At 41.4% G+C, this 24,499-nt stretch overlaps 1 protein-coding gene across 1 annotated transcript; it reads right to left on the bottom strand.

Moving 5' to 3' along the window:
- Nucleotides 1-298: 298 nt before the first annotated feature.
- On the bottom strand, nucleotides 299-21,674 carry LOC124274137 (ATP-dependent RNA helicase HAS1-like). Its single transcript, XM_046709462.1, has 13 exons — nucleotides 21,526-21,674; nucleotides 19,718-19,804; nucleotides 18,904-18,981; nucleotides 10,156-10,290; nucleotides 9,184-9,343; nucleotides 8,290-8,590; nucleotides 7,984-8,098; nucleotides 7,093-7,232; nucleotides 6,163-6,324; nucleotides 5,491-5,643; nucleotides 2,920-3,090; nucleotides 2,330-2,507; nucleotides 299-1,203 (listed from the first exon to the last, which is right to left on the bottom strand). The coding sequence occupies exons 1-13, from the start codon at nucleotides 21,617-21,619 to the stop codon at nucleotides 1,085-1,087; spliced, it is 1,893 nt and encodes a 630-aa protein (XP_046565418.1). The 5' UTR covers nucleotides 21,620-21,674; the 3' UTR covers nucleotides 299-1,084.
- Between the last annotated feature and the right edge of the window lie 2,825 nt (nucleotides 21,675-24,499).

Raw genomic sequence — 24,499 nt, 5'->3', positions numbered from 1 at the left:
TACTGTCACATATGACACTGCTACACAGTTTGAGTCAGCAAGATAAAATATGTATTATTCATTTCTTGTTAGGACAGCCAGTTCCCAGGAGACTACAATCTTTGAATCCATTTGTCATCCACCCATAGCTTGGACAGATCACATTAGTATATATACCAATACAGTACTAAACTGATACACCAGCTAATGAAGCACAGATATATTCAACATGTCACTTGTATTTACACTCAGTCAAAAATAGCTAATGAAGCAGATATATTTTCGACTACTGGTATATATTACAAAGTAAAACCATAAAGAAGTTATGATTCTTTAATGACATAATGAGTCCAGCAGCAGCAAATATATAATGATAATGAAATTTGTGTTGCTGTCTGAACAGCAGTTAAGACAGCCACATGGACAGTCTAGTCTCGTCTTGACAGCCACTTGGACACATCACTGTCTAAACAGCCACTTGGACACATCACTGTCTAAACAGCCACTTGGACACATCACTGTCTAGACAGCCACTTGGACACATCACTGTCTAGACAGCCACTTGGACACATCACTGTCTAGACAGCCACTTGGACACATCACTGTCTAGACAGCCACTTGGACACATCATTGTCTAGACAGCCACTTGGACACATCTGTGTCTAGACTGCCACTTGGACACATCTGTGTCAAGACTGCCACTTGGACACATCTGTGTCTAGACAACCACTTGGACACATCTGTGTCTAGACAGCCACTTGGACACATCTGTGTCAAGACAGTCACTTGGACACATCTGTGTCTAGACTGCCACTTGGACACATCTGTGTCTAGTCAGCCACTAGGACGCATCACTGTCTAGACAGCCACTTGGACACATCATTGTCTAGACAGCCACTTGGACACATCTGTGTCTAGACTGCTACTTGGACACATCATTGTCTAGACTGCCACTTGGACACATCATTGTCTAGACAGCCGGCTTATCACTGTCTAGAAAGCCAACTGGACACATCACTTTCTTGACAGCCATGTCAACACTTCATTGTATAGACCGCCAGTGTGACACATCACAGCTGTAAATCAGTCTTGGTGTACCTCACATCTACCTCTTTGGTCTACCACCAACTTGTTTGAACATCTTTGCTTTCTTTCCAAACTTGTCCTTGCGATAACCATATGATTCTTCACGTCCTCGACGTAAGGATGCCCTTCCCTTTAATTCTGGAGCATTGTATTAAGGAAAAAAAAGGTTTGCATACACATGTACATGTAGTCTCAAATGAACTAGTATGAGCTTTGTTAAAGAAAGTGTTGACATAAAACATTAATCAGACAAATGACCAAATATCATGTTGTTATTTCCAGTAACACTTACACCACTGTACATGAATCACCGTTACTACAGTGGCTACATGGCCGTCCTAGACTGACCACTACAGCCTGTAACCCGGGTTTTATGGCACCCAATACACTCAAACACATAGTTTGGAGGCAGAAAACAAATATATAATCATTCTGCATGACATTTGTTAATTATTTTCATTAATGATTTCAAAAGTCTTTTGAAAACACTAAGTTTATCTGCTGTAAGTTCTCTCATTCCATATGGAGTGAGTGAGTGAGTGAGTTAAATTTAACACTGATTTGATCAGTATTCCATTAACATCACATCATGTTGGCTTAATGAAGGGAAAGCCTGAAGTGATGCAGGTATCAAATGTTTACCACTATGGTGAAACGCACAGGCACAGGTATGTCGGTGCAGGCCTAGAACCAACCAGTCTGAGTGAAGCCAGATACAAACCCATGATCATTCCATATATAGGAATCATGTCATTGTGTACTGCAACTGGGCCTCACGACTCTCAACAGGATATTTAATAGAGGTTCTCATAAGTTAGTCATAACAACTAGGTATGAAAGCTAAACCTGGTGTGACCCATATTCCACGCCCTTCCCCAATGCAGAACAAGTCTAATAAGAGTGTTGAATGTATTTCCAGGAGTTCTCTTTCCAGTTTTATCAGTAAATGTCCAGACAACTTTCCATGGTCACACAACCAACATATTTAATCCCAGTAGCTTACTTCTTGAAGACTCTTAACACTATTCCAACATTACTGTATAGTTGTGCTACACTATGATAACTGTACCGTCAGACTTTGATAAAACATAGTCACGATATGGCTGAAATATTGCCGATGTGACACTAAATATTAACTCACTTAATAAAACATAACATGTGTGTGGATGTGAGATGCGAGGAGAGCAGACCAGCAACTAATGTAAGTAATCGTCCATGTGTTCCTGTGGCCCGCAGATGTGTGCTTAGTAAGTCAAAAGGATACCCATGTTGGTCTGTGGAGGAACTGTCAGGCCAAAGGAGAGAGCCACTTTCTTGAGGTCCAAAGTGCTGATATCAAATATCTGTTTGAGGCTATGACTTGCATATGCCCGAACATAAGACTTGTAAGCCAAGTCTGCTGATTTGTGTAGAAAGTAGTTCTGTGATATCAGTTTCTCCAGCTGAAATAACAAATAATTACCTTCAGTTTTTTTAAATTGCAATGAGCTGATTCACAGTGGATCAAACTGAAGTGATATCTTACAGATATTAACATGTATACAAAACTTTCAACTTTCAGAGCCTTTGGTATTCTGAAAATATGATCTCTTAAACTTATTGATTTAAGTCTGTTCAATCTTAATAAACTTGTGAAATAACGGATTCAATCAAAATAAATACCAAGTTCAGGTGCAGCACTTGCAGCACAAATATGAAGCACCTGACAGAATCTAACAGCAGAAACTGAGAATTAGTCACGAGACAAACTAAGAAGGCACAAGTGAGCCATCATGAATAAACTGATTGTAAAGTAATCCAGTTCTACTGCCCTCATACAAAGTGTACAACGAAGGGGAAAATACTGTGACTTACCTGAGGTTGGATGTTAGAGATTTTACTCCATGCAAATTCAAACTCATGAAGTGGAATTTTGGCTTGCTTCAGATATCGAAGGAAGCCCAGCTCTTCTGGTCGAAGAATGAGCAGTGCATGTCCACAGCCTCCATCACCTCGTGCAGTTCGGCCCACTCTATGAATGTATTCCTGCAATATTTCTTGGAATATTCATCAACTAGGAACATTTTAAAGCAAGTTTCTTGTACATAATATCTTCTTATGGACATATTACCCCAAATCCTTCATACTGATCTTACACACTAAACATATCAACTGCATCTTGCAAGGTCAATTCCTTCATTTAGAGTTCAACAAAACATGCTTGAATTTACAAAAATACAAAACCCAGTCTTGTGCCATATGTTTTGTGTTCAAAAACAGAAACAAACTGACATTGCAAATATAGTTCCAAACCACCACAGCTAACCTAGATAAGGAGTTAACAGTTTCAAACGTTAAAATATTTTCTGCCAATTTTGAGAATGTAAGTATTGAAAAACATGTAAAAACAGTCAAATTTCAACAGACATTTTCAGTATCTGAGACAACAATTCTTGACCTGAAATGTTACATCGTCAGCAGTTATTGGAGCAGCTCAAACAATACCTTTCTTTTCATCTAGGAAGTTATATCATTCTAGATTGAAGTCATACACCAAGTTATAAATCCTTCCATATTTGAAGAACATGCAACCATGTACTTGGCCGATATACAGTACCAGCTAGTGACCTTGACCTCAGACCAAATGACATTTATTTTTCTTATTATTCATATCAACGTTCCAATCTCTTGGATATGTGTTTTCTTAAAACAAACAATTGGATATAATTGAATTTTTCAGTTTTCCTTACCTTTTGTAATAATAGCAAGTCATTATGTGTGTTCATTTCATGAAGAATTACGACAAACATCAATACATGTTTGCTGCAATAAATATTGCAAATTAGCTATGTCCACACTGTTTCAATAGAGTTGGCGCAATACGTTGTGAGATAAAGAAGAAAACAATTTTTGCAATATTACCAGCATTAACAAGCATGCATATTCTTGTCATTAACATTCATACAAAAGTTAAGTTGTGAATGCCTTGGGGCTCTTACCAATGATATCAAAACTTTCATGTAGTATAATTTCATATCACAATGACTTAAGCAAACATAATGTCCTCATCAGAAGGAACATGCATGTCCTCATCACAATGAACATGCATGTCCTCATCAGAAGGAACATCCATGTCCTCATCAGAAGGAACATGCATGTCCTCATCACAATGAACATGCATGTCCTCATCACAATGAACATGCATGTCCTCATCAGATGGAACATCCACGTCCTCATCAGAAGGAACATCCACGTCATCATTAGAAGTTACATCCACATCATCATCAGAAGGAACATCCATTTCCTCATCAGAAGGAACATGCATGTCCTCATCAGAAGGAAGATCCATGTCCTCATCAGATGGAACACCCATGTCCTCATCAGAAGGAACATCCATTTCCTCATCAGAAGGAACGTGACTGTCCTCATCAGAAGGAACATCCATGTCCTCATCAGAAGGAACATCCATGTCCTCATCAGATGGAACATGCATGTCCTCATCAGAAGGAACATGCATGTCCTCATCAGAAGGAACATCCATGTCCTCATCAGAAGGAACATCCATTTCCTCATCAGAAGGAACATGCATGAAGGAACATCCATGTCCTCATCAGAAGGAGCATGCAAGTCCTCATCAGAAGGAACATGACTGTCCTCATCAGATGGAACAACTATGTCCTCATCAGAAGGAACATCCATGTCCTCATCAGAAGGAACATGCATGTCCTCATCAGAAGGAACATCCATGTCCTCATCAGAAGGAACATCCATGTCCTCATCAGAAGGAACATCCATGTCCTCATCAGAAGGAACATGACTGTCCTCATCAGAAGGAACATCCATGTCCTCATCAGAAGGAACATGACTGTCCTCATCAGAAGAAACACCCATGTCCTCATCAGAAGGAAAACCCATGTCCACATCAGAAGGAACATGCATGTCCTCATCAGATGGAACATCCATGTCCTCATCAGAAGGAACATCCATGTCCTCATCAGAAGGAACAACCATGTCCTCATCAGATGAACACAAATGTTATACATCAACTTCATCAGTCAAGCAGTATCTGAGGAAACAATATATAAGAACACACTGAGAGTACACAGCTCTACGGCAGTGTCTGGGTTACCACAATTTCATGTACCTTTCATCTTCTCCTTCACAGGTCAGTGAGCCATTGTGAAGTGCTACAGTTCCCCTACCCTTGCTTCCACTGTCAAACAGTATTTTGGCTTTGACTAACCAAGGGGGTAATTGACACATTTGTCAAACTGGCCATGGAAAATAATATACTTACACTTTCATATGCTCGACAGTTTGATTTTCTGACATATGAAAAACAATCTTTGCCTATGTTTATGTTGATCAAAAAATAACAGATAAGCAAGCACTGAGTGGAAGGAGGTTCCAACACCAGACAGCTATGTTGTTAAAAGTGTATCTCACCTTGGGGTCATCTGGGGGGTCGTACTGTATGATCCAGTCAACAAGCGGGATATCAAGGCCACGTGCAGCAACATCAGTACACAATAATATAGCTTCTTTGGAATTGCAAAACTGGAAAAATGTCTGTGTTCGTTTACTTTGCTTTTGTTTACCCTGAAATAATAAAGTATGATTTCTAAAGTAAGCGCTAATGCACTGGAGCAAAACACTATCAGGTGCAGCGTTATGCTATCATCTACTGTCTTCAGACAGTGATCATGTCCACAGACACAACACAACATTAACATAGTAACCTTTCTCAAAATGATATTTTTATATATTATGAAGCCACAGATATATTACAGCTAGTTTCAAACTTTCAAACCAGTAGTCAAACTTTGGCCTGTGTTTACAAAGGACCTGTCGACAGAATGATTTTCATTTCAGTGGGTTTGGTTTTACGCAGCTTTTAGCAATATTCCAGCAATATCATGATGGAGGACACCAGAAATGGGCTTCACAACATTGTACCAATGTAGGGAATTGAACCAGGGTCTTTGGCGTGACAAGCAGATGCCTTAACCACTAGGCTACCCCACCTCCCCCATTTTTTAATTTGAAAATACACTGCTGTTAATGTATATTTGATATACAACATGTAAGGTAGAGGAACCTGCTATGACCTGTACATACATGGATACACATGACGGGGAGGTCAATGTAGTTCAGAAGCTCATTGTGGAACTTCACAGCCATACATGAACTGAAGAAGACCATTATCTTCTTCTTACGATTCTTCTTCAGGAAAGTGAACAAGAGAAGAAATCGTCTGTCTGATGGGGATACAACATAGCCCTGAAACAGATAGCATGACATCAAAACATACAGATTGGCATCAAAACATACAGCATAATCCAGAAACATACATCATCCCATCGCCCATCCCATGACTTCATCTCACCCGTCCCATGACATCATCTTGCCCATCCCATGACATCATCTTACCTATCCCATGACATCATCTCACCCATCCCATGACATCATCTTGCCCATCCCATGACATCATCTTGCCCATCCCATGACATCATCTCACCCATCCCATGACATCATCTTGCCCATCCCATGACTTCATCTCACCCATCCCATGACATCTCACCCATCCCATGACATCTCATCTGTCCCATGACATCATCTTGCCCATCCATGAAATCATCTCGCCCATCCCATGACATCATCTAACCCATCCCATGACTTCTCACCCATCCCTTGACATCTGCATCTCACCCATCCCATGATCTCACATCTCATCTCCATCCATGACATCCCATCCCATGACATCTCGCCCGTCCCATGACATCATCTCACACATCCCATGGCATCTCACCCGTCCCATGACATCATCTCACCCATCTCATGACATCATCTCACCCATCCCATGACATCTCACCCATCTTATGACATCATCTCACCCGTCCCATGACATGATCTCACCCGTCCCATGACATCATCTCTCCCATCCCATGACTTCATCTCACCCATCCCATGACATCATCTTGCCCATCCCATGACTTCATCTCACCCAACCCATGACATCATCTCACCCGTCCCATGACATCATCTCACCTGCTCTAAGCCCTCTACTGTGGCAGATTCCTTCCGGTCATCAACACCCACATACAATGGCTCCTTCTTCAGGGACACTCGGGCCAAATCTTCTGTTTTTCTGGTGGGCGTTGCGGAGAAAAGCATGGTCTGTCGTCTCTCTGACAAAGTACAAGAATAACTTAGCTAGTACACAGAATCCTGAGGATGCACAGTGGTCCTGGAATGGTGACTGTCTAAAGCCATAGACAAAGTCAGCTAACAACAGTAACGTCCAGCTCAGGGTGGGGTGCTACATTCAAGAGCAAAGCAGAGGTGCTGCACTGGAACAATGGCTGACCAAATGCCTCATCAGATGGGAGATAACTTAGTATTGCATAGCCCTGGATTGTATCAAAATCATTTGCTGAACATACACACTCAATAATTGATTGACATTGTATCATCTGTGGCTTGCATTAACCATTTGGGTGGTCGGAGCAAACACCTGTGTTGCCATTACTATACTGTCTGTGGGTCTTCTTTACTACATGCAGTTGTAAGCAAAGTCATAATAATAAGTAAAGTTTCCTTTATAGTTTGTTCTTGTGGCAGTTCTACCACTATATTGCTTACAGATAGCACTATATAGCTCTGCTGGAGGAGGTGAGGTAAGCATGAAGCCTTTCACATGAGACTGCCAGGCATTGTGATCCCAAGACAGTGGGTCAAGATTTATTAGACATTGGCGAACACTGGAAGCAGGTGAATACATCTTGGGAGAACCGGCACACTGTCTATTAACCAAATCATCCAATGTTCTGCTGTCTGGACAAAGGGAGGTAACTCAGTAAACTATTTTAACAATGTGTTATAGCACAGAAGCAAGAAAGTCAATAGCGCTATGTTGTTTCTGGATATGAAATATCTTACTTGGCAACAGTTTGATAATCTGTCGCATTTCTTCTTCAAATCCCAAATCCAGTATTCGATCAGCTTCATCAATGATGAGGCACTGGAGATTCTTGAACATGAAGTCTGGAGTGTTCTGAAAGATAATTATTAATTACACTTCAAATATCATGGCCAACATTTCCACTCCCCCACTATTAACCTGGCAAGTGCTAAAGTCGGGTGTTCTGACACAACAGAACATATCTCCTCCAGCAGTGTTTGACATGAACATTACAGAATGCACATACCCTCAACGTCCCTTCTCATGGTCCCCTGTGTACCCACCTGCAGATGGTCAAGTAGGCGGCCTGGGGTGGCTACCAGTATGTTGATTCCCTTCGCCAACTTCTTGGCCTCCTGTTTTCGATCTGTGCCCCCCATAATGAGTCCGTAGGTGTGGCAGTGGTACTTGAGTAGCTCCTTGAGCACCCCAAATGTCTGCATGGACAGCTCCCGAGTTGGGGAGATAACCATACACCCAGTTCCATTGCGAGGCATGAACTTGAGTTTGTACATCAAGTCAACAGCAGGAATAAGGAACGCCAGTGTTTTGCCGCTTCCAGTCTTGGCAGCTCCCATGAGATCCCTGCAAGTGTTCATCATATCAACTGGTGATGTTCACGATCTATACAGTCCAACCAGCTGTCTCCAATGGAAGCATCTACAACTATCAGTCTATATGTAGTTTATTCAAATTCTTCAGACACCATACGGCTACTGATGTTATGATGCAACTTATGAGTGCAAGTCTTGACTCTCAGGAACTTAACACATCCAGGTTCAAATAGTGATAAATGCAGTAAGACAGAGTTCGACCCTCCCAGGGTTCTGACACATGTGAGTGGCAATGGCGCTGCTGGACTGTGATGGAAGATAGTCAAGACAAGTGACTTTCATAATAGCAAACTGACTAGCTTCCCTGGTTAGTACATCTGGATTATTTCAACAGGGTTTCAAGAAGGTAGCCTGCTAAATATCTTCTCATCTGGATGATCATTAGACGTAACCCTGTACATTAGGTAATTCTTAACTGTTCAACCTTATCATCGACACTGTTCAACCTTAACATGATACACAATATTCATTCTCTACTGTGTGTGCACATTACATGGTCAAAACATTGAACAAGTAAACTTGGGATTTACTCTGCATCTATAAGACATAATGACCAGCACGTACCGGCCTTCCAGTAAGTGTGGAATGGACTTGGCCTGGATCTCGGTCATGTGGGTGAAACCCATATCTTCTATTCCTTTCAAGGTGTTTTCTGCCACTTTGCCCTTCAGACTTGCAAACGACATGTCTGACACGATGCCAGCTCCAACACTGCTTCCTGGCACTGAAATGGGAGATAACCACAGTTTCACATTTCCTCAGACCGTCATGACAGGCTACTGACAGGCTACTGACAGGTCATTACATTCTGTAGCCCACCTGATTTTATGTGGAATGCAAAATTATTATTAAATAAAAATATAATATATGTAGCATCTGGTTCATTGTTGTTGTGTTGCTTTATAAACTGAAGTATTGTTTGTTAACACTGCATGTGGCAATATTCAAGCAATATGGTAGGCAAACTGAAATTCAACAAATGTTGCTTTAAATAGCATCAGAAATAATGCAGCTGTTCGTGGCTAGAACTCAGATGGAGTAATATTAACTCCACCTCAATTTATAACTTATGACAATAAAATATGACAATCCATTGTGATGGACATGGGTATGGGAACACATGAAAGTACAAGTGTTCCTATTTTCAATTTCAGGTTTCTGTGCATTGCACTGTGGGTGAAAATCTGGGCATAAATAAAGGAACACTTGTACCTTTGTTTTTTCCCTTGTTTGTTTCCATCAGAATATTCATTGCTAATTGTCTTCAAGTGGAATCTGCTTGAAACTGATACTTGTCAACAAACCAATACTTTGGAAACAAGTACTCAATTTGACCCTGTTCATACTGGTGGATCTGCCCCACTTTGATCTGCATCCAAGGAGGGACTCACAATGAAACCACTTTGGGTAAAATTCAGTGAAACCGAAAATGACCTCGAGTAGGAGGCTGGTGGAAATCTAAATCATGGAATGAGCTCTATAGGTTTACCAGCAATATGTGACCTTAATCAACATGGCAAATCTTTTCATTCCTACATTGTGATATTTCCATTGTCTGAACGGAGTTGTCTCCCTCGTCTTCTCCTGAGGTGCTTGAGCTGCCATCATCAGTATCTGTATTGACATCATTATCACTGACGTCAGCAGCTGTACAGATCTTCTTGGCTGCTTCTGGGCAAAGGAAATATTGTATGTTGTCATCTTAATTAAATCAAAACACACTGTAGCTCACCTCTTATTTTGCCAAGATGCTGAAGTAGATATTGAGACAAAACACAAATAAAATACTGTGCTCAACAACTCTAGTGATGATTAAGATGACATGGTCAAACATAATCCAAGCAAAACCATTACCTGAATGTTACTTAGTCTTCAACAAAAGAAGCAAGATGCCATATTCTGGTGCTGGCCTCCCTGGTGATGGTACCAACGGTTTGATGGCCAGTCAGCAGTTTACCGTCATTTTCTTCCATGTACAGGTTTACTCCTATGTTTATCTTGATCTGGACAATGATTGAGGTTCAGAACAGCCAGAACATGTGTCTAAAACCTCTGACCTTAGTGAAAAAGCACCTTGTCAAAAGCATATTTCTTGTACAGAGGACTCGTGAAGGTCCAGCCTAGAATTGATCTTCAGTAACCCATGCTTGTCGTAAGAGGCGACTAACGGGATCGGGTGGACAGGCTCTCTGACTTGGTTGACACACATGTCATCGGTTCCTAATTGCGCAAATCGATGCTCATGCTGTTGATCACTGGATTGTCTGGTCCAGACTCGATTATTTACAGACCGCCGCCCTATAGCTGGAAATATTGCTGTGTTGGCGTAAAACTAAACTCACTCACTCACTCACTCTTCTAGAGAGCCTAAATGGAAGCTTCTGGTTGACTAGTCATCCAAATAAAACAGGGATAAAAAAATTCAGTTTGTTTTGTCTTTAACATTATCTTGCCTCACACATAAATGTCGTTTACTGATTGGCTGAGCGCACTTCTATTATTTTCAATGTACCCCGCTTACAAGCGACTAACATTTTTTATGTACCCTGCTAGGAATGCCCAACTCATTTGGTACTTCGTAGTAGTAATTCTTTGTCTCGAATAACATTGAATCACGTATGATGTACGGAAATTACCGATATTTTGCAAATGCAAATCGATGGAAGGGAGATAACTTGTTTTTCTTGTCGTCTGGTACTCCATACTATGATCCAATACCCGTGCTTCAAACATCGAGGGTACATCAGTCCATGTCCCCCTTGACACCAGTGAACAAATTATAATTTACTTAGATATATGCAACCACATCTAAATATTCAAACCAGACAGTCTAGTCAATGATGATGTGAGCATCAATCCACATCATAGCATCATTAGGATACGATAATACACAATCAAGTCATTGATCACCTAATTCACTGAGTTGCCACTTTCAACAAGCATACACTGCTGGGAAATAATTTTGTTTACTTAGGATTATCTTAAGATAGTTTCCTCAATGTTTGTTTGCTTGTGTTGATAGTTAAACCTGAATAAATAAACCTGAGAATGTATGGAAAGTGCTCAAAGACACACCTATTCCATCCATTAATATGGTGTACTCAAATAAAAATCAGCTACATGCCATTTTTGGTTTTACCAAATTTAATAATGTAATTTTTCAAGTAAAATTGATATTGGCGTAAAACTAAACTCACTCACTCACTCTTCTAGAGAGCCTAAATAGAAGCTTCTGGTTGACTAGTCATCCAAATAAAACAGGGATAAAAAAATTCAGTTTGTTTTGTCTTTAACATTATCTTGCCTCACACATAAATGTCGTTTACTGATTGGCTGAGCGCACTTCTATTATTTTCAATGTACCCCGCTTACAAGCGACTAACATTTTTTATGTACCCTGCTAGGAATGCCCAACTCATTTGGTACTTCGTAGTAGTAATTCTTTGTCTCGAATAACATTGAATCACGTATGATGTACGGAAATTACCGATATTTTGCAAATGCAAATCGATGGAAGGGAGATAACTTGTTTTTCTTGTCGTCTGGTACTCCATACTATGATCCAATACCCGTGCTTCAAACATCGAGGGTACATCAGTCCATGTCCCCCTTGACACCAGTGAACAAATTATAATTTACTTAGATATATGCAACCACATCTAAATATTCAAACCAGACAGTCTAGTCAATGATGATGTGAGCATCAATCCACATCATAGCATCATTAGGATACGATAATACACAATCAAGTCATTGATCACCTAATTCACTGAGTTGCCACTTTCAACAAGCATACACTGCTGGGAAATAATTTTGTTTACTTAGGATTATCTTAAGAGAGTTTCCTCAATGTTTGTTGTTTGCTTGTGTTGATAGTTAAACCTGAATAAATAAACCTGAGAATGTATGGAAAGTGCTCAAAGACACACCTGTTCCATCCATTAATATGGTGTACTCAAATAAAAATCAGCTACATGCCATTTTTGGTTTTACCAAATTTAATAATGTAATTTTTCAAGTAAAATTGATATTTTTATACTTATCCTGACTCATGATCTTTTGCTTATCTCCCTTTTCTTTTCAAATGGTAGTGGAAACACTTGAATCCCTTGAAGTTCCCGAAGCGGACGTAAAAATACACTCGCCCACGAGTTACCTCCCTTTTGCCCTTTCCCCCGCAAACAGTCATGTGACCAGCCTTACTTGTCACTCTCTCCTGATTTTCTGCCCATGCACTTGGATCTGCTGTGAAATCCGAAGTGTTTCCAGCGGGGTGGTTGGGAGGGCTTCTCGTCATGAGTCAGATAAGTATAAAAATATCAATTTTACTTGAAAAATTTCATATTTTTTCTTATCCTGACTCATGATCTTTTGCTTATAGCATCTGACGGATTGGTGGTGGGTCAAGCCACTTCGTGGATTCATCAGCTGTCCTTTGATACGTCCTGTATCCCCCCATGGGAACTGCGAAACGGCATTTCCGTGATCCTATTCTTCCAACTTCCGTAATAACTCGGGGGGACCACTTTCTTGTCTTTCTTCAGTCTCAGACAAGTTGAATCATGTTGATTCATGTGGCTACAGATAAACTAGTATCTTCTTATTACTAGATATCTTATAACAACCCATAGATTATGATAAGATCTTTATCATAAATGAGTTGCGACCCCTTTAAGTACAGGTAAGATCTTTACCCATACAGGATCTTTAATCACTCATGCTAGCCTGTCCTAGACTGTGCGCATGGAATTTCAAACTGATATCTTTCCTTAGTAAAAGTTATCAACAAGTCAACGTGATAAAGGGTGATATTTTCCAAATCAGCGCCTTTGAGGAACCGTTATTGGTGAATGCCTGAGACGTCTTCAGTGGCTATGTCTCGGAGGGAGTGGTTGGCAAGCACCGTGTCCGACTTCCAAAAGCAGCCCTCCATGATTACAGATATAGAGCAATTTCCATGCAGAGCCAGTGTTGACGCCAGTGCTCTGACTTCGTGTGGGTTGGAAGCTCTAGGAGGTTCTAGTCCTGCTGCTTTATAGGCTCTCAATATGACGGCTCTATATAATCTGGTCCGAGGATTGTAGATAGCGCGCTGGTACATGGAACTGTCTATCTGGCTGGCCAGGTAGTTGGTTCTTGGCAATAAAGTCCCATCTAAGTCCTAGATGAACTGCAGCATGTTGCCCCCTGTCGAATCTGGTTCGACCAAAGTCCAGCGCAAGCAGGAACAGAGTCTTCTGTGTCAGCAGCTCGAAGGTAGTCTGGTCTAGAGGTTCGTAGGCATCACTCGTAAGATGTCGTAGAATTACATTCAGATCCCAGGCCGGAGCTCTGAACTTCTTTTGCTGGTCCTCCAGTTTAAAAGATCTCAGCAGAGCAAGTAATTCTGGTACTTTCGTCAACTTGATGCCTGTTTCCATGGTAATCACAGTACTGATGGCAGCAAGGTATGTAGATAATGTCGAACCTTTCAGATGTCTGGTCTGTCTAAGATTACACAGGTATTCCGCCACTTGACGATGAGTAGCTATCATCGCAATGAAGCCTTTTCCGCCTTGCATAAGTCTCAAACTTCAGCCACTTGTCATCATACAAGTTATGAGTAGATCTGCATAACGCTAGCGTTACTGCCTTGGCTGCCCTGGTGGAGTATCCTCTTTTCTTCAAACATGTTTTGATGTGGTCCACACATGTAGCTGGAACGCTGTCGGGTTCCCGTGGACTTGCTTGGTGTGCGGATGTATGAGTAGGTTCGGCCAATCTGGTAACTTGATTGTTGAACTTCCGAGATCTTCTATTAGGTCTAGGAACCATACTCTCGCTGGCCAGTATGGCGCGACCAAAGTCAGTTGTAGCACCTGTGTCTGTTTGATCTTCAACAGTACTTCCGGTAGTAATATCGGGGGTGGAAACGCGTAAGCGTTTAGTCCTTCCCAAGATATGCTCAGTGCATCCGTTGCCCAGGCTTGAGGATCTGGAACTGGTGAGACAAACGTCTGTAGTTGTTTGTTGAACCACGTGGCAAACAGGTCTATGCAAGGGGATCCTATTTCCCTTATGATGAGCCGGAATGCTTCTGGATGGAGCATCCATTCCATAGGTGTTGGGTGCAGTGGTCAGGAGAGAGCGTCTGCAAGTACGTTCTTGGCTCCCGGGTATGTGACACGCCTTTATCCAGATGCTTGCTTCCTCCGTGATATGGAACAACTGGAATATGAGCTGTAGCAGGCTTGGAGACCTTGTGGATCCCTGCCGATTTATGGAGAATGCCACTGTAGAGTTGTCCGTGTGGACCATCAGCATTTTGTTGTTCAGCGAGCTCGACCATAGTTGTAAGGCGTTGATCACTGCTTTCATCTCCAGCAGATTGATGTGAAGATGCTGCTCTATTTTGGACCACCTTCCTGATGCAACTTGATTGTTGAGATGCACACCCCAGCCTTGTATCGAAGCGTCTGCATAGAGATGTGTGTCGAAGGTCGGCTCTTGTAAATAGGTCCCTCCGCAAACGTTCGACCTGTGTGTCCACCACAGTAGATACCTCTTGAGGTTGTCTGGAAGCAAAATTGGGTCGCCGCTGTCTAGATGTTTTGTCAGGAACCATTGCAGCGGTCTTAGTTGTAACCTTCCTGTGTGCGAGTCAAGTCCTGCGCCAAGGTTAGTAGACCGAGTAGAACTTGCCATGATCGTAGTGTTAACGGAGAGATGACTGCTACTGGAATCATGGCTTGTATCTTGACCTAACAATCTTCTGGGGCGACAATACGATTCTGTGTTGTGATAAACCTTATCCCCAGAAATTGCAGATCTTGTTTTGGTTCCAACTCTGACTTCATTAGGTTCACCAGCAATCCTAGTTGAGTGAGCAACTTGATCGTGAAGTTCAGCTGTAGTCTGAGTTGACTGGCATCTTGGTGAACCTGAATTCTGTCGTCCAAGTAAAAGGCATTGCGTAGGCCTCGATGATGTAGATATGTGACTATAGGCTTGGTTACTCGTGTGAATAGCCATGGAGCCGAAGATATTCCAAACGGTAGGACATTCCATTGGAAGTACTGCCCTCTGAATAGGAATAGTAGATACTTTCTTGATTCCAGACATATGGGGATGTGTGGGTACGCATCCTTCAGGTCTATGCTGGCCATGTAATCTGCTGGACGGACGAGTAGTCTGAGTTGAGGTAGGTGGATCATTCTGAACCTGTCTGGTTTCAGTAGATAGTCTTTGTTGAATTTGCGCATGTTGTAAATCAGTCCGGATGGGTGACGAAAAGATCCTTTGCCGCCTCTGAAGCTGGAGTACTTCTCCTTTGCCTTCTGTATGCCAGAATATTTGGACTTGCTGTTATACTTTTGCGAAGTATGATGGATGACGTTGGCCAGAGTATCTATGGATCTTATCATCATAACTTCTCTAGAATCGTGCGTAGCTTCCTTAGCTGCCTCGTCTATTTGTCCTCCAAAGATAGTAGGCTCCTCCCATGGAGCTCTCAGTAGCGGTTGGGTGAATCTGTCACTCCATGAACAGGATGCAAGTAGCCCTTGTCTGCGTAGTAAAGTGAGACCTGCAGATATAGATGCCAGATGGTCCGATAAAAAGTATTGGTCCTTCTTCTGAGTTATGAGCGCTGAATATATCATTCTCTCCTCTTCCGAACTTGAGTTCTGGAATTTATTGATCAATGCTTCATTGATAGCTCTGGACCTGGCCAACCCGAAGAAGGATCTCCTTGTAGCAGTATCAAGTTGCGATAACTTTTTATCTTCTACCTTATTCATCTTGTTCCGGGAATCGTTGACTAACATTATGTTATCATCCCATTCAGGCGCTTTTGTAAATGGATCCATATGATGTAGAGCAGAGGACCAGATAAGCTGCGTATCCAGGTAAAATACGCATAGAAAATTTCCAATTACGCATTGAAAAATAATTGTTGCGTACCAATTACGCATTTAAAATGTTAGATACGCAAAAAGTTTAAAACAAATGCGTACGGAATATATTTATAAAAATCGCTTGCGTAATGAAAAAGACATCGATTGCTATCATGTTGTACTGTTTTTATGGGACAACTGTTGTACTGTCAGTATAGGATGAGTGATTTCTTATGAAATCATTTCCATTATATTTAACTTGGTTTTGATTAGGTATGACATAAGGCAGAACATACCTGCTTAGTAAACTTACTCAATGACATAATACTTAGGTGAGTAATATGACTGAAATACACACATATTTAAAAGCAGTGGGTAATGGAAAATGAAATACCCACTCAACATTCATAATACCCCCTCCCAAAAAAATACAGTGGGTACAGTACCCACATGAGCTAAATCTTATCTGGAGCTCTGGTAGAGGGAATCTCTTCACAATAAATGATGGCAGATGCTGACTCTGGTACGTGGATGCTTTCGTGAAAGCTGTGCGAAGGTTGGCGGGTACCCTGAATATAGGTTCAATAGGAGGGATAGTGACAGAGTCAAAGTCGTCGTTACGCATCATATAAGTGTAGACTTCATCTTTATCCTTAGAAGGAGACTCCAAGTTCAACCTGTAGGCAATCCAAGCTGTAACCTCTGTTTGCTCATCTAGTGTCTCCTGATTATTAGAGCTAGGCCTCCGCGTATCATCCATCTGCGAACCTGTATCCCTTGTCGAACCTTCATCATCCTTTCACGAACCTTTGTCTGCAGCTTCCCCCCTACGTGAACGTCTATCTTGAAAGTCCTCTCTTCGCGAACCTCTATCTGTAGATTCATCTCTTCGCAAACCTCTGTGAAGTGAGCTCTCTCTTCGCGAACGTCTGTCGCTAGATGTATCCTTTTGCGAACCTCTGTGATGTGAGCTTTCTCTTTGCGAACGTCTGAGATCTAAATCTAGAGCGGCTAGGTGTAGGAGATGGATCCTTCGATGTTCTCGAACGTTGAGGGTTCGCAGATGTAGAATGATGAGTAGACATCTCATGTCTTCTATCCTCCTCCAAGGTGACAGAGTCGTCCGACTGTGGAGACCTTCGCAAAGGTGTACGTTCGCCAACGTAGTCTTGAGATGTAGTTCCCTGAGGAGTAGGTTCGCGCAGGTCCGTAGGTTTGCGCGCAGTGTCGGTAGATGAGAGGCTTCGCCGCGCCTTCGCTTCTTCCTCGAACCTGCGTTCCATCATGGTCATCATCAATTGTAGATTGATAAATCAACACAATAAGTACAGCGCAAGCTGGAAGAACATGGTTTTATGCAAGAGGGGCATTGGGGGTGAGGATCAGCCATGGATAACCTGTGCCTGCAACCACTGAAAGATTTCATGAAATGTAAACAAAGTTACATAACGATGAAATTATGACACAAATACAAATAATTTTTACAAAATGTTTACATATAATACAAAGTAGTTATTGCCAAATCCATACACAGCGTAATTTTAAAGAATAGGATCTAAATAAAAAGTATATAATGCCGTATATGGGACTCGAGTGCTCACCCAACCATCCACTTGGGCGAAAAGGGAGAGAGTGACAAGTAAGGCTGGTCACATGACTGTTTGTGCGGGAAAAGGGCAAAAGGGAGGTAACTCGTGGGTGAATGTATTTTTACGTCCGCTTCGGGAACTTCAAGGGATTCAAGTGTTCCATTACCATTTGAAAAGAAAGGGAGATAAGCAAAAGATCATGAGTCAGGTTAAGAAAAAATTCTATATTTTATTTTGATACATAATATTGAAGAGGTTTTTCAATAGCTATTACTTCAGCACAAACAGAGAACATTATATTGACTCTCATGACCTTAACTTACAAACAACAAGTGAATAAATCACAACGAGTCCAAAGTGTTAAACTTGTGTACACAAGGGAGCAGCAACTGAAGCAACCACTCGTCACAATTACCTGTAACATAACACTGACCCACAAGCCACTGTGGACGGCCATGACAAACTGACTGAGTTTGGTTTTACGCCAGCTTTTAGCAATATTCCAGCAATAACACGGCGGGGGACACCAGAAATGGGCTTCACACATTGTACCCATGTGAGGAATCGAACCCGGGTCTTCGGCGTGACGACGAACGCTTTAACCACTAGGCTACCCCACCACCCCAGACGGCCATGATCATTTAGACATTGCAAGAAAATATTGTTGGGATTTTTCTCAATTTGACAAACACTTTCGTGGCATTTGTGCCAGAGCCCCTAAGGTTCATTGATGACGACAAATCTAAGATCACAATATTTTTAAATACTAGTACTTGCTAAGAAAATACAAGAAAACTTGTTCAATCCAAAAACCAACTCACCTGCTCCTTTGATCTCTAGAGGTTTTGATGGCTTTCTCTTTCTGCCGGAACCATCAGCTTTTCTTATTACCTCTTTACCTGAAAAAAGGTCAGCCTCATCAAAATAATGGCTACAGAGCGTGTTCAACGTCTGTGATGTTACTGATTACCTCACTACTGTAGCACCATAGCAGCCGAAACTGGATTGGACTCGTGAAGATCCACGTCAAAATCTTCAGCAACCAATGCAATCCAAACTCATAAGAACTGACCATGCTTGTTGTGAGAGACAATTTACAGAATAGTGTGGTTAGGCTAGTCACTAGACTGTCTGGTCCACACTCAGTTTTTGTATAGACTGCCAGTAGATGTAATTGCTGAAACTGTAAGCGAGTCAAAATACAGCACTGTAAACAATAAAATTTTATCAAAGGCTGACAACCCATCAATGCTGTTTGCTCTTGAGAAATATTCCAAGTTTGTCTGTTCTACACTTAGTGCAAAACGAGATGTGTACACTTACAACAGTCAGTAAAGATTTTGTTTCACTTTCAATCAATGATGTGTAAGTACCACAGAGCTGTCAAGGGACAACTGCAACAACTACATAGAGACAGACTAACTGTGCCATACTTGGCCAGTAGGCCCGGTGTGCTAGTGGACCAAATGTAATTACACAGCTGTTTTAATATGACCACATGCAGCTGGATAACAAAATAGCCCTCACGCCACACAAAACAGAACAAGGAGCAAAGTTCAGCATAATTCATGCCCTCCTTTTGAATTTGTTTTAGTTTCATGACATTTATGATGACTATTTCTCCCCTTCTGATACCTGTATCCTCTATCTCACTACCATCCGTCAGATCAGCAGCCAGCCTTCTCTGTATTTTGGCCTCAAGTTTCTTCAATGTCTTCAACTCTAGTAAACAAAACAGGGAGAAATCAAGTACAGTTTTCACAATGTAATGTTGATATTAACTATCTACATGGAATGGTTCAAATAAACAAATTATCTAACAACAAATAAATCCACAAGTATATATACGAAGTTATACAACTATATGCCAACTATATTGTTGGAAGCCAAAAACAGGTACCATTGTGAAGGGTAGACATATCTTCAACTAACCAGCCTATTTGAAGCATAATAATTACTTGAAATCCTGTGTTCCTCCATAACAAGAGCATTGGTTTACTATAGGTAGGACCTATTTCAACTCTGATCTTGGTGTACTGGGTAGAGTGTCTGTTTCACCATGATCTCCTACTGTTTAGATCACTTCGACTTGTTTGGGAGGCATTTAGAAGTTGGAGTGAGTGAGCGAGTTTAGTTTTACGACACACCCAGCAATATTCCAGCCATATGGCGGCGGTCTGTAAATAATCGAGTCTGGACCTGACAATGCATGAGCATCGATCTACACAACTTGGATGTAATGACATGTGTCAACCAAGTCAGCGAGCTTGACCACCCGCTCCCGTTAGTCGCCTCTTATGACAAGCATGGGTTACTGAAAATCAATTCTAACGACATCTTCACAGGTCTTTTAGAAGTTGAAGCACTAAGGAAGAACAACAAATGGATGAACAACTTCTTTATTACAGAGAGAGCAACATTTCAGCAGAAAGGGTCATTGTCGGCAGGGGTACTACAGATGTGTACCCCAGGTACGTTTCTGTATACAGAAAAGTACCCTAGCCAAAATCGGAATACAGAAACGTACCCTTGGACCATTCCATTCCGCAGTGTGTTGTTTTCTTGATTGGAACTGTCATACAGTTGAATTAGATGCATTTGATTGTGTTCTATAAGAAACCACCATACACGGTAACGAATATTTCGCGGAGCACAATACCATTTGCAATCAGTTGAACGGGAACAACTACATACAGTTTCGGCTTTGGGTTGCAAAATATGGACTCGTCGTCCGTGTAAGGTTTCGGGTACGTTTCTGTATTTTGACTTTGTTTAGGGTACATTACTGAAACTTACCTGGGGTACATATCTGTAGTACCTGTGCCGACAACGACCCCTTCAGCAACATTTCACTGTAAGCCAAAAATCCAGCCAGTCATCAGGGCTGGTAACTTCAAAATGTTATTTAACCAGACCAAATATGATGAATTTACTCAAATGTATGGAACATCTAAAAAAATTACCAGACCATCGGGCAGGCTTGCTGTAAATTCGGACCGTCGGACAGAAATCTTGCCCGTCTCGCGCGGTCGGACGGGCCTTATTTCAAACACTGGTTTTAACACAGTTATCAAGCAAGTGATGAACAGAATGAAGATAGAGAGGCATGTATATACATGTGAGGAGGTGATCTACTTCAGGCTATGTGTTGTTATTGGCTTCCCCAGGTTTTTGCAGTCCTAATCGCCATATTGTGCTGTACAAACATCTCCTAACACTTGTATGACTCTCTATCCTCATTCTGTTCATCACATGCTTAATAACGGTGTTAGAAGCTACATTGAAACGTCCCTCTCACTAGTCTCACTGTAATAAAGACGTTACATTGTTCATCCATATATTGTTTATCCTTCCTTACATCACTTCTGTTCACATTGCTGCCCGCGTGAGACATACTTCACCTCATATTCAATAATTTGTATCATCACCGTGACAAAGATTACCTTTCACATCAAGACGCCCACCCTTAATCAATGTCTGAATTTGTTTCAGCTTTTTCTTGTCTTTAGGTGTTTGACTGTTATCATGTTGTGCCATCTTCTTGCACACACGTGTTGTAACGATCGAACTGGCTTTTATTTATGTGCAGCAATCAAAACTGCCAAGCACCAAAACGGCATTAGAAGTATGAATCAAAACGGCCCAGATTGTGTAGCTATACTGTTGCCTGACTTGCGCAGAACAGTTGAAGCGTTACGACGACTGTAAAGTCACGTACACTCCCCACTGACCTACAATGGTCAAATACATTTCCCTTAGAGGGGACCATTCATACTGCATAGACGATTTACATGTCAGTACACAGAGGGCCTATCTGACATTAGGAACCGTTCATAATTTATGGCTATAGTGTGTGTGTGTGTGTGTGTGTGTGTGTGTGTGTGTGTTGATGATGATGATGATGATGATGATGATGATGATGATGTATGGTGAAGCATGTACAGTGTGAACGACACACACACACCCTAAAATTGTACAATATTGCTGACCCCCACTAGTATGTGTGTACAAAATTGCTGACCCCCTAGCTCCCAAGAACAAAATGGGTGAAATCTCCCCCCTTTAAAATCATCATCACACACACAGCCATAAATTATTAACGGTCCCTTAGTTGTATTCTCTCTGTGAATAACAGCACCGTGTTGTTAGTGTTGTTTCAGAAATATTACTATTCAGTTAATTTTAGCTATGGCCGTGCTATGACTATTTGAAAGTGAGCCACCGGTCAGCTCAGCTACTCTCATTCGTGGGAAGGTCATACTCGCTCGCTCCCTCCCTCCTCACTCACATGTCAGTTGTACAACAGACAATAATGTGTTCATACTGACATGTGTTACCTCGATGTATCCCACGTTTTAGACAAATAATGTGTATTAATTATAACAGACAACAATGTGTACACACTGACATGTGTTACCTCGATGTATCCCACGTTTTAGACAAACAATGTGTATTAATTATAACAGACAATAATGTGTACACACTGACATGTGTTACCTAGATGTATCCCACGTTTTAGACAAACAATGTGTATTAATTATAACAGACAACAATGTGTACACACTGACATGTGTCACCTGGATGTATCCCACGTTTTAGACAAACAATGTGTATTAATTATAACAGATAAGAATGTGTTCATACTGACATGTGTTACCTCGATGTATCCCACGTTTTAGACAAACAATGTGTATTAATTATAACAGACAACAATGTGTTCATACTGACATGTGTTACCTCGATGTATCCCACGTTTTAGACAAACAATGTGTATTAATTATAACAGACAACAATGTGTTCATACTGACAATTATAACAGTTACCTCGATGTATCCCTCGTTTTTTTAGACAAACAATGTGTATTAATTATAACAAACAACAATGTGTTCATACTGACATGTGTTACCTCGTTGTATCCCACGTTATAGACAAACAATGTGTATTAATTATAACAGACAATAATATGTTTATACTGACATGTGTTACCTCGATGTATCCCGCGTTTTATACAAACAAATAGTATTAATTATAACAGACAATAATGTGTACATACTGATACGTTTATAGTATTCCCAGAAATTAGTGAGAAAGTTGTTTCGGCAAGTATCTAATACATGTGTACAGGGGCGGATGCAGCTTTTTAGAAAGGGTGGGGTGTGGGTGGGGGGGTGGGGTGGTGGGTGTTGGTGTGTGCATACTATTGAGAAAAAGGGAGGATGCACATGTCATTTTCATCCGAGTTTCAATGGTCATTTAATAAACTTTCAGGACAAAAAGGGGTGTGGGGGTGTGTGGGGTGGGGGTTGCGCACCCCTACACCTCCTTCTGGATCCGCCTATGGTGTATACATAAACAATAGAAGTTTTACTTAAATGAATATGTTGAGATATGATTCTCTTACAGCCTAAGTGTCTTTTCAGTACTTTGTGAGACCTCCTTGCCCTGCAATAAACGACCGAATGCGCCTAGGTACACTACCGATCAATATTAAGTTTGTAGGAAATCGTGCAGACTATCCCAATATTCGACCTCTTCTTTCTTCATATCCTCAATATTTCTAAGTCCTTTTTGGTTTATTCTGTCCTTCATTAGTACCCACACATTCTCAATAGGGTAAAGATCTGGGCTGTAGCTGGGCCAGTCTATAACTTGAACATTTTCGTCCGACAACTACTGTTTTGTGTAGCCCACAGTGTGTTTTGGGTAGTTATCATGCTGGAAAATCCAATTATCTTCATACAGTGTTCGGGGCGTTGGAAGGAGTTGATCATTTTTAAAAGATGTCAACACAACCTATCATTCCTTAGTTACATTTCCAGTGAAAATACACAACGGCGTCACTCCACGTGATGATATCCCAGCCCACATGTGAAATTTCGGGCTGTTCTGGGCGTTGGTTGAGAGTTTCACAGGATATCTCTGGTCCAAATTTTCACACTTCGGAAAAAGCCAGACAGTGCTTTCATCAGAAAAGAAAATATTATCCCAATCTTGATTTTCGTGTGCCCGACACCAGTTTAAGCGTCTTTCTTTTTGTGCATCTTTCATCAGTGATGACGGAATTCCGCGCTTTTTCACCCAGTTAAGTCTTTGTATTTCTTATCTAATGGTTTCATTAATACCCTAGGACTTCCAGTAGTATACACAATGGGGCTACGGGACCAGGTCCACCCCCCAAGGGCTCAATTTACAATTTCCCTAATCCCGTAGCCCCAATGTGTATACTACTACTGAGGTGCGTGCAAAATATGATGAAAATCGGTCGAATAGTTTTTGAAATAGTGACTTTTAAGTGAGCATGGGGTCGGTTGGGAAAAAGGCTCGGGTCGTCTCGGGGGTGGTTGCTCCTCGGAGCGTCGTGGGCGGACGAGGCGCAGTGCGTGTGCGTGTGTCTCTCTTGGCTTGGTGTACAGGTGG

The sequence above is a fragment of the Haliotis rubra genome, unplaced genomic scaffold (assembly GCF_003918875.1).
Source record: "Haliotis rubra isolate DU_JTF1 unplaced genomic scaffold, ASM391887v1 Scf188, whole genome shotgun sequence".
Lineage (NCBI taxonomy): Eukaryota > Metazoa > Mollusca > Gastropoda > Lepetellida > Haliotidae > Haliotis > Haliotis rubra.
This window is presented reverse-complemented; position numbering and strand designations above follow the sequence as displayed.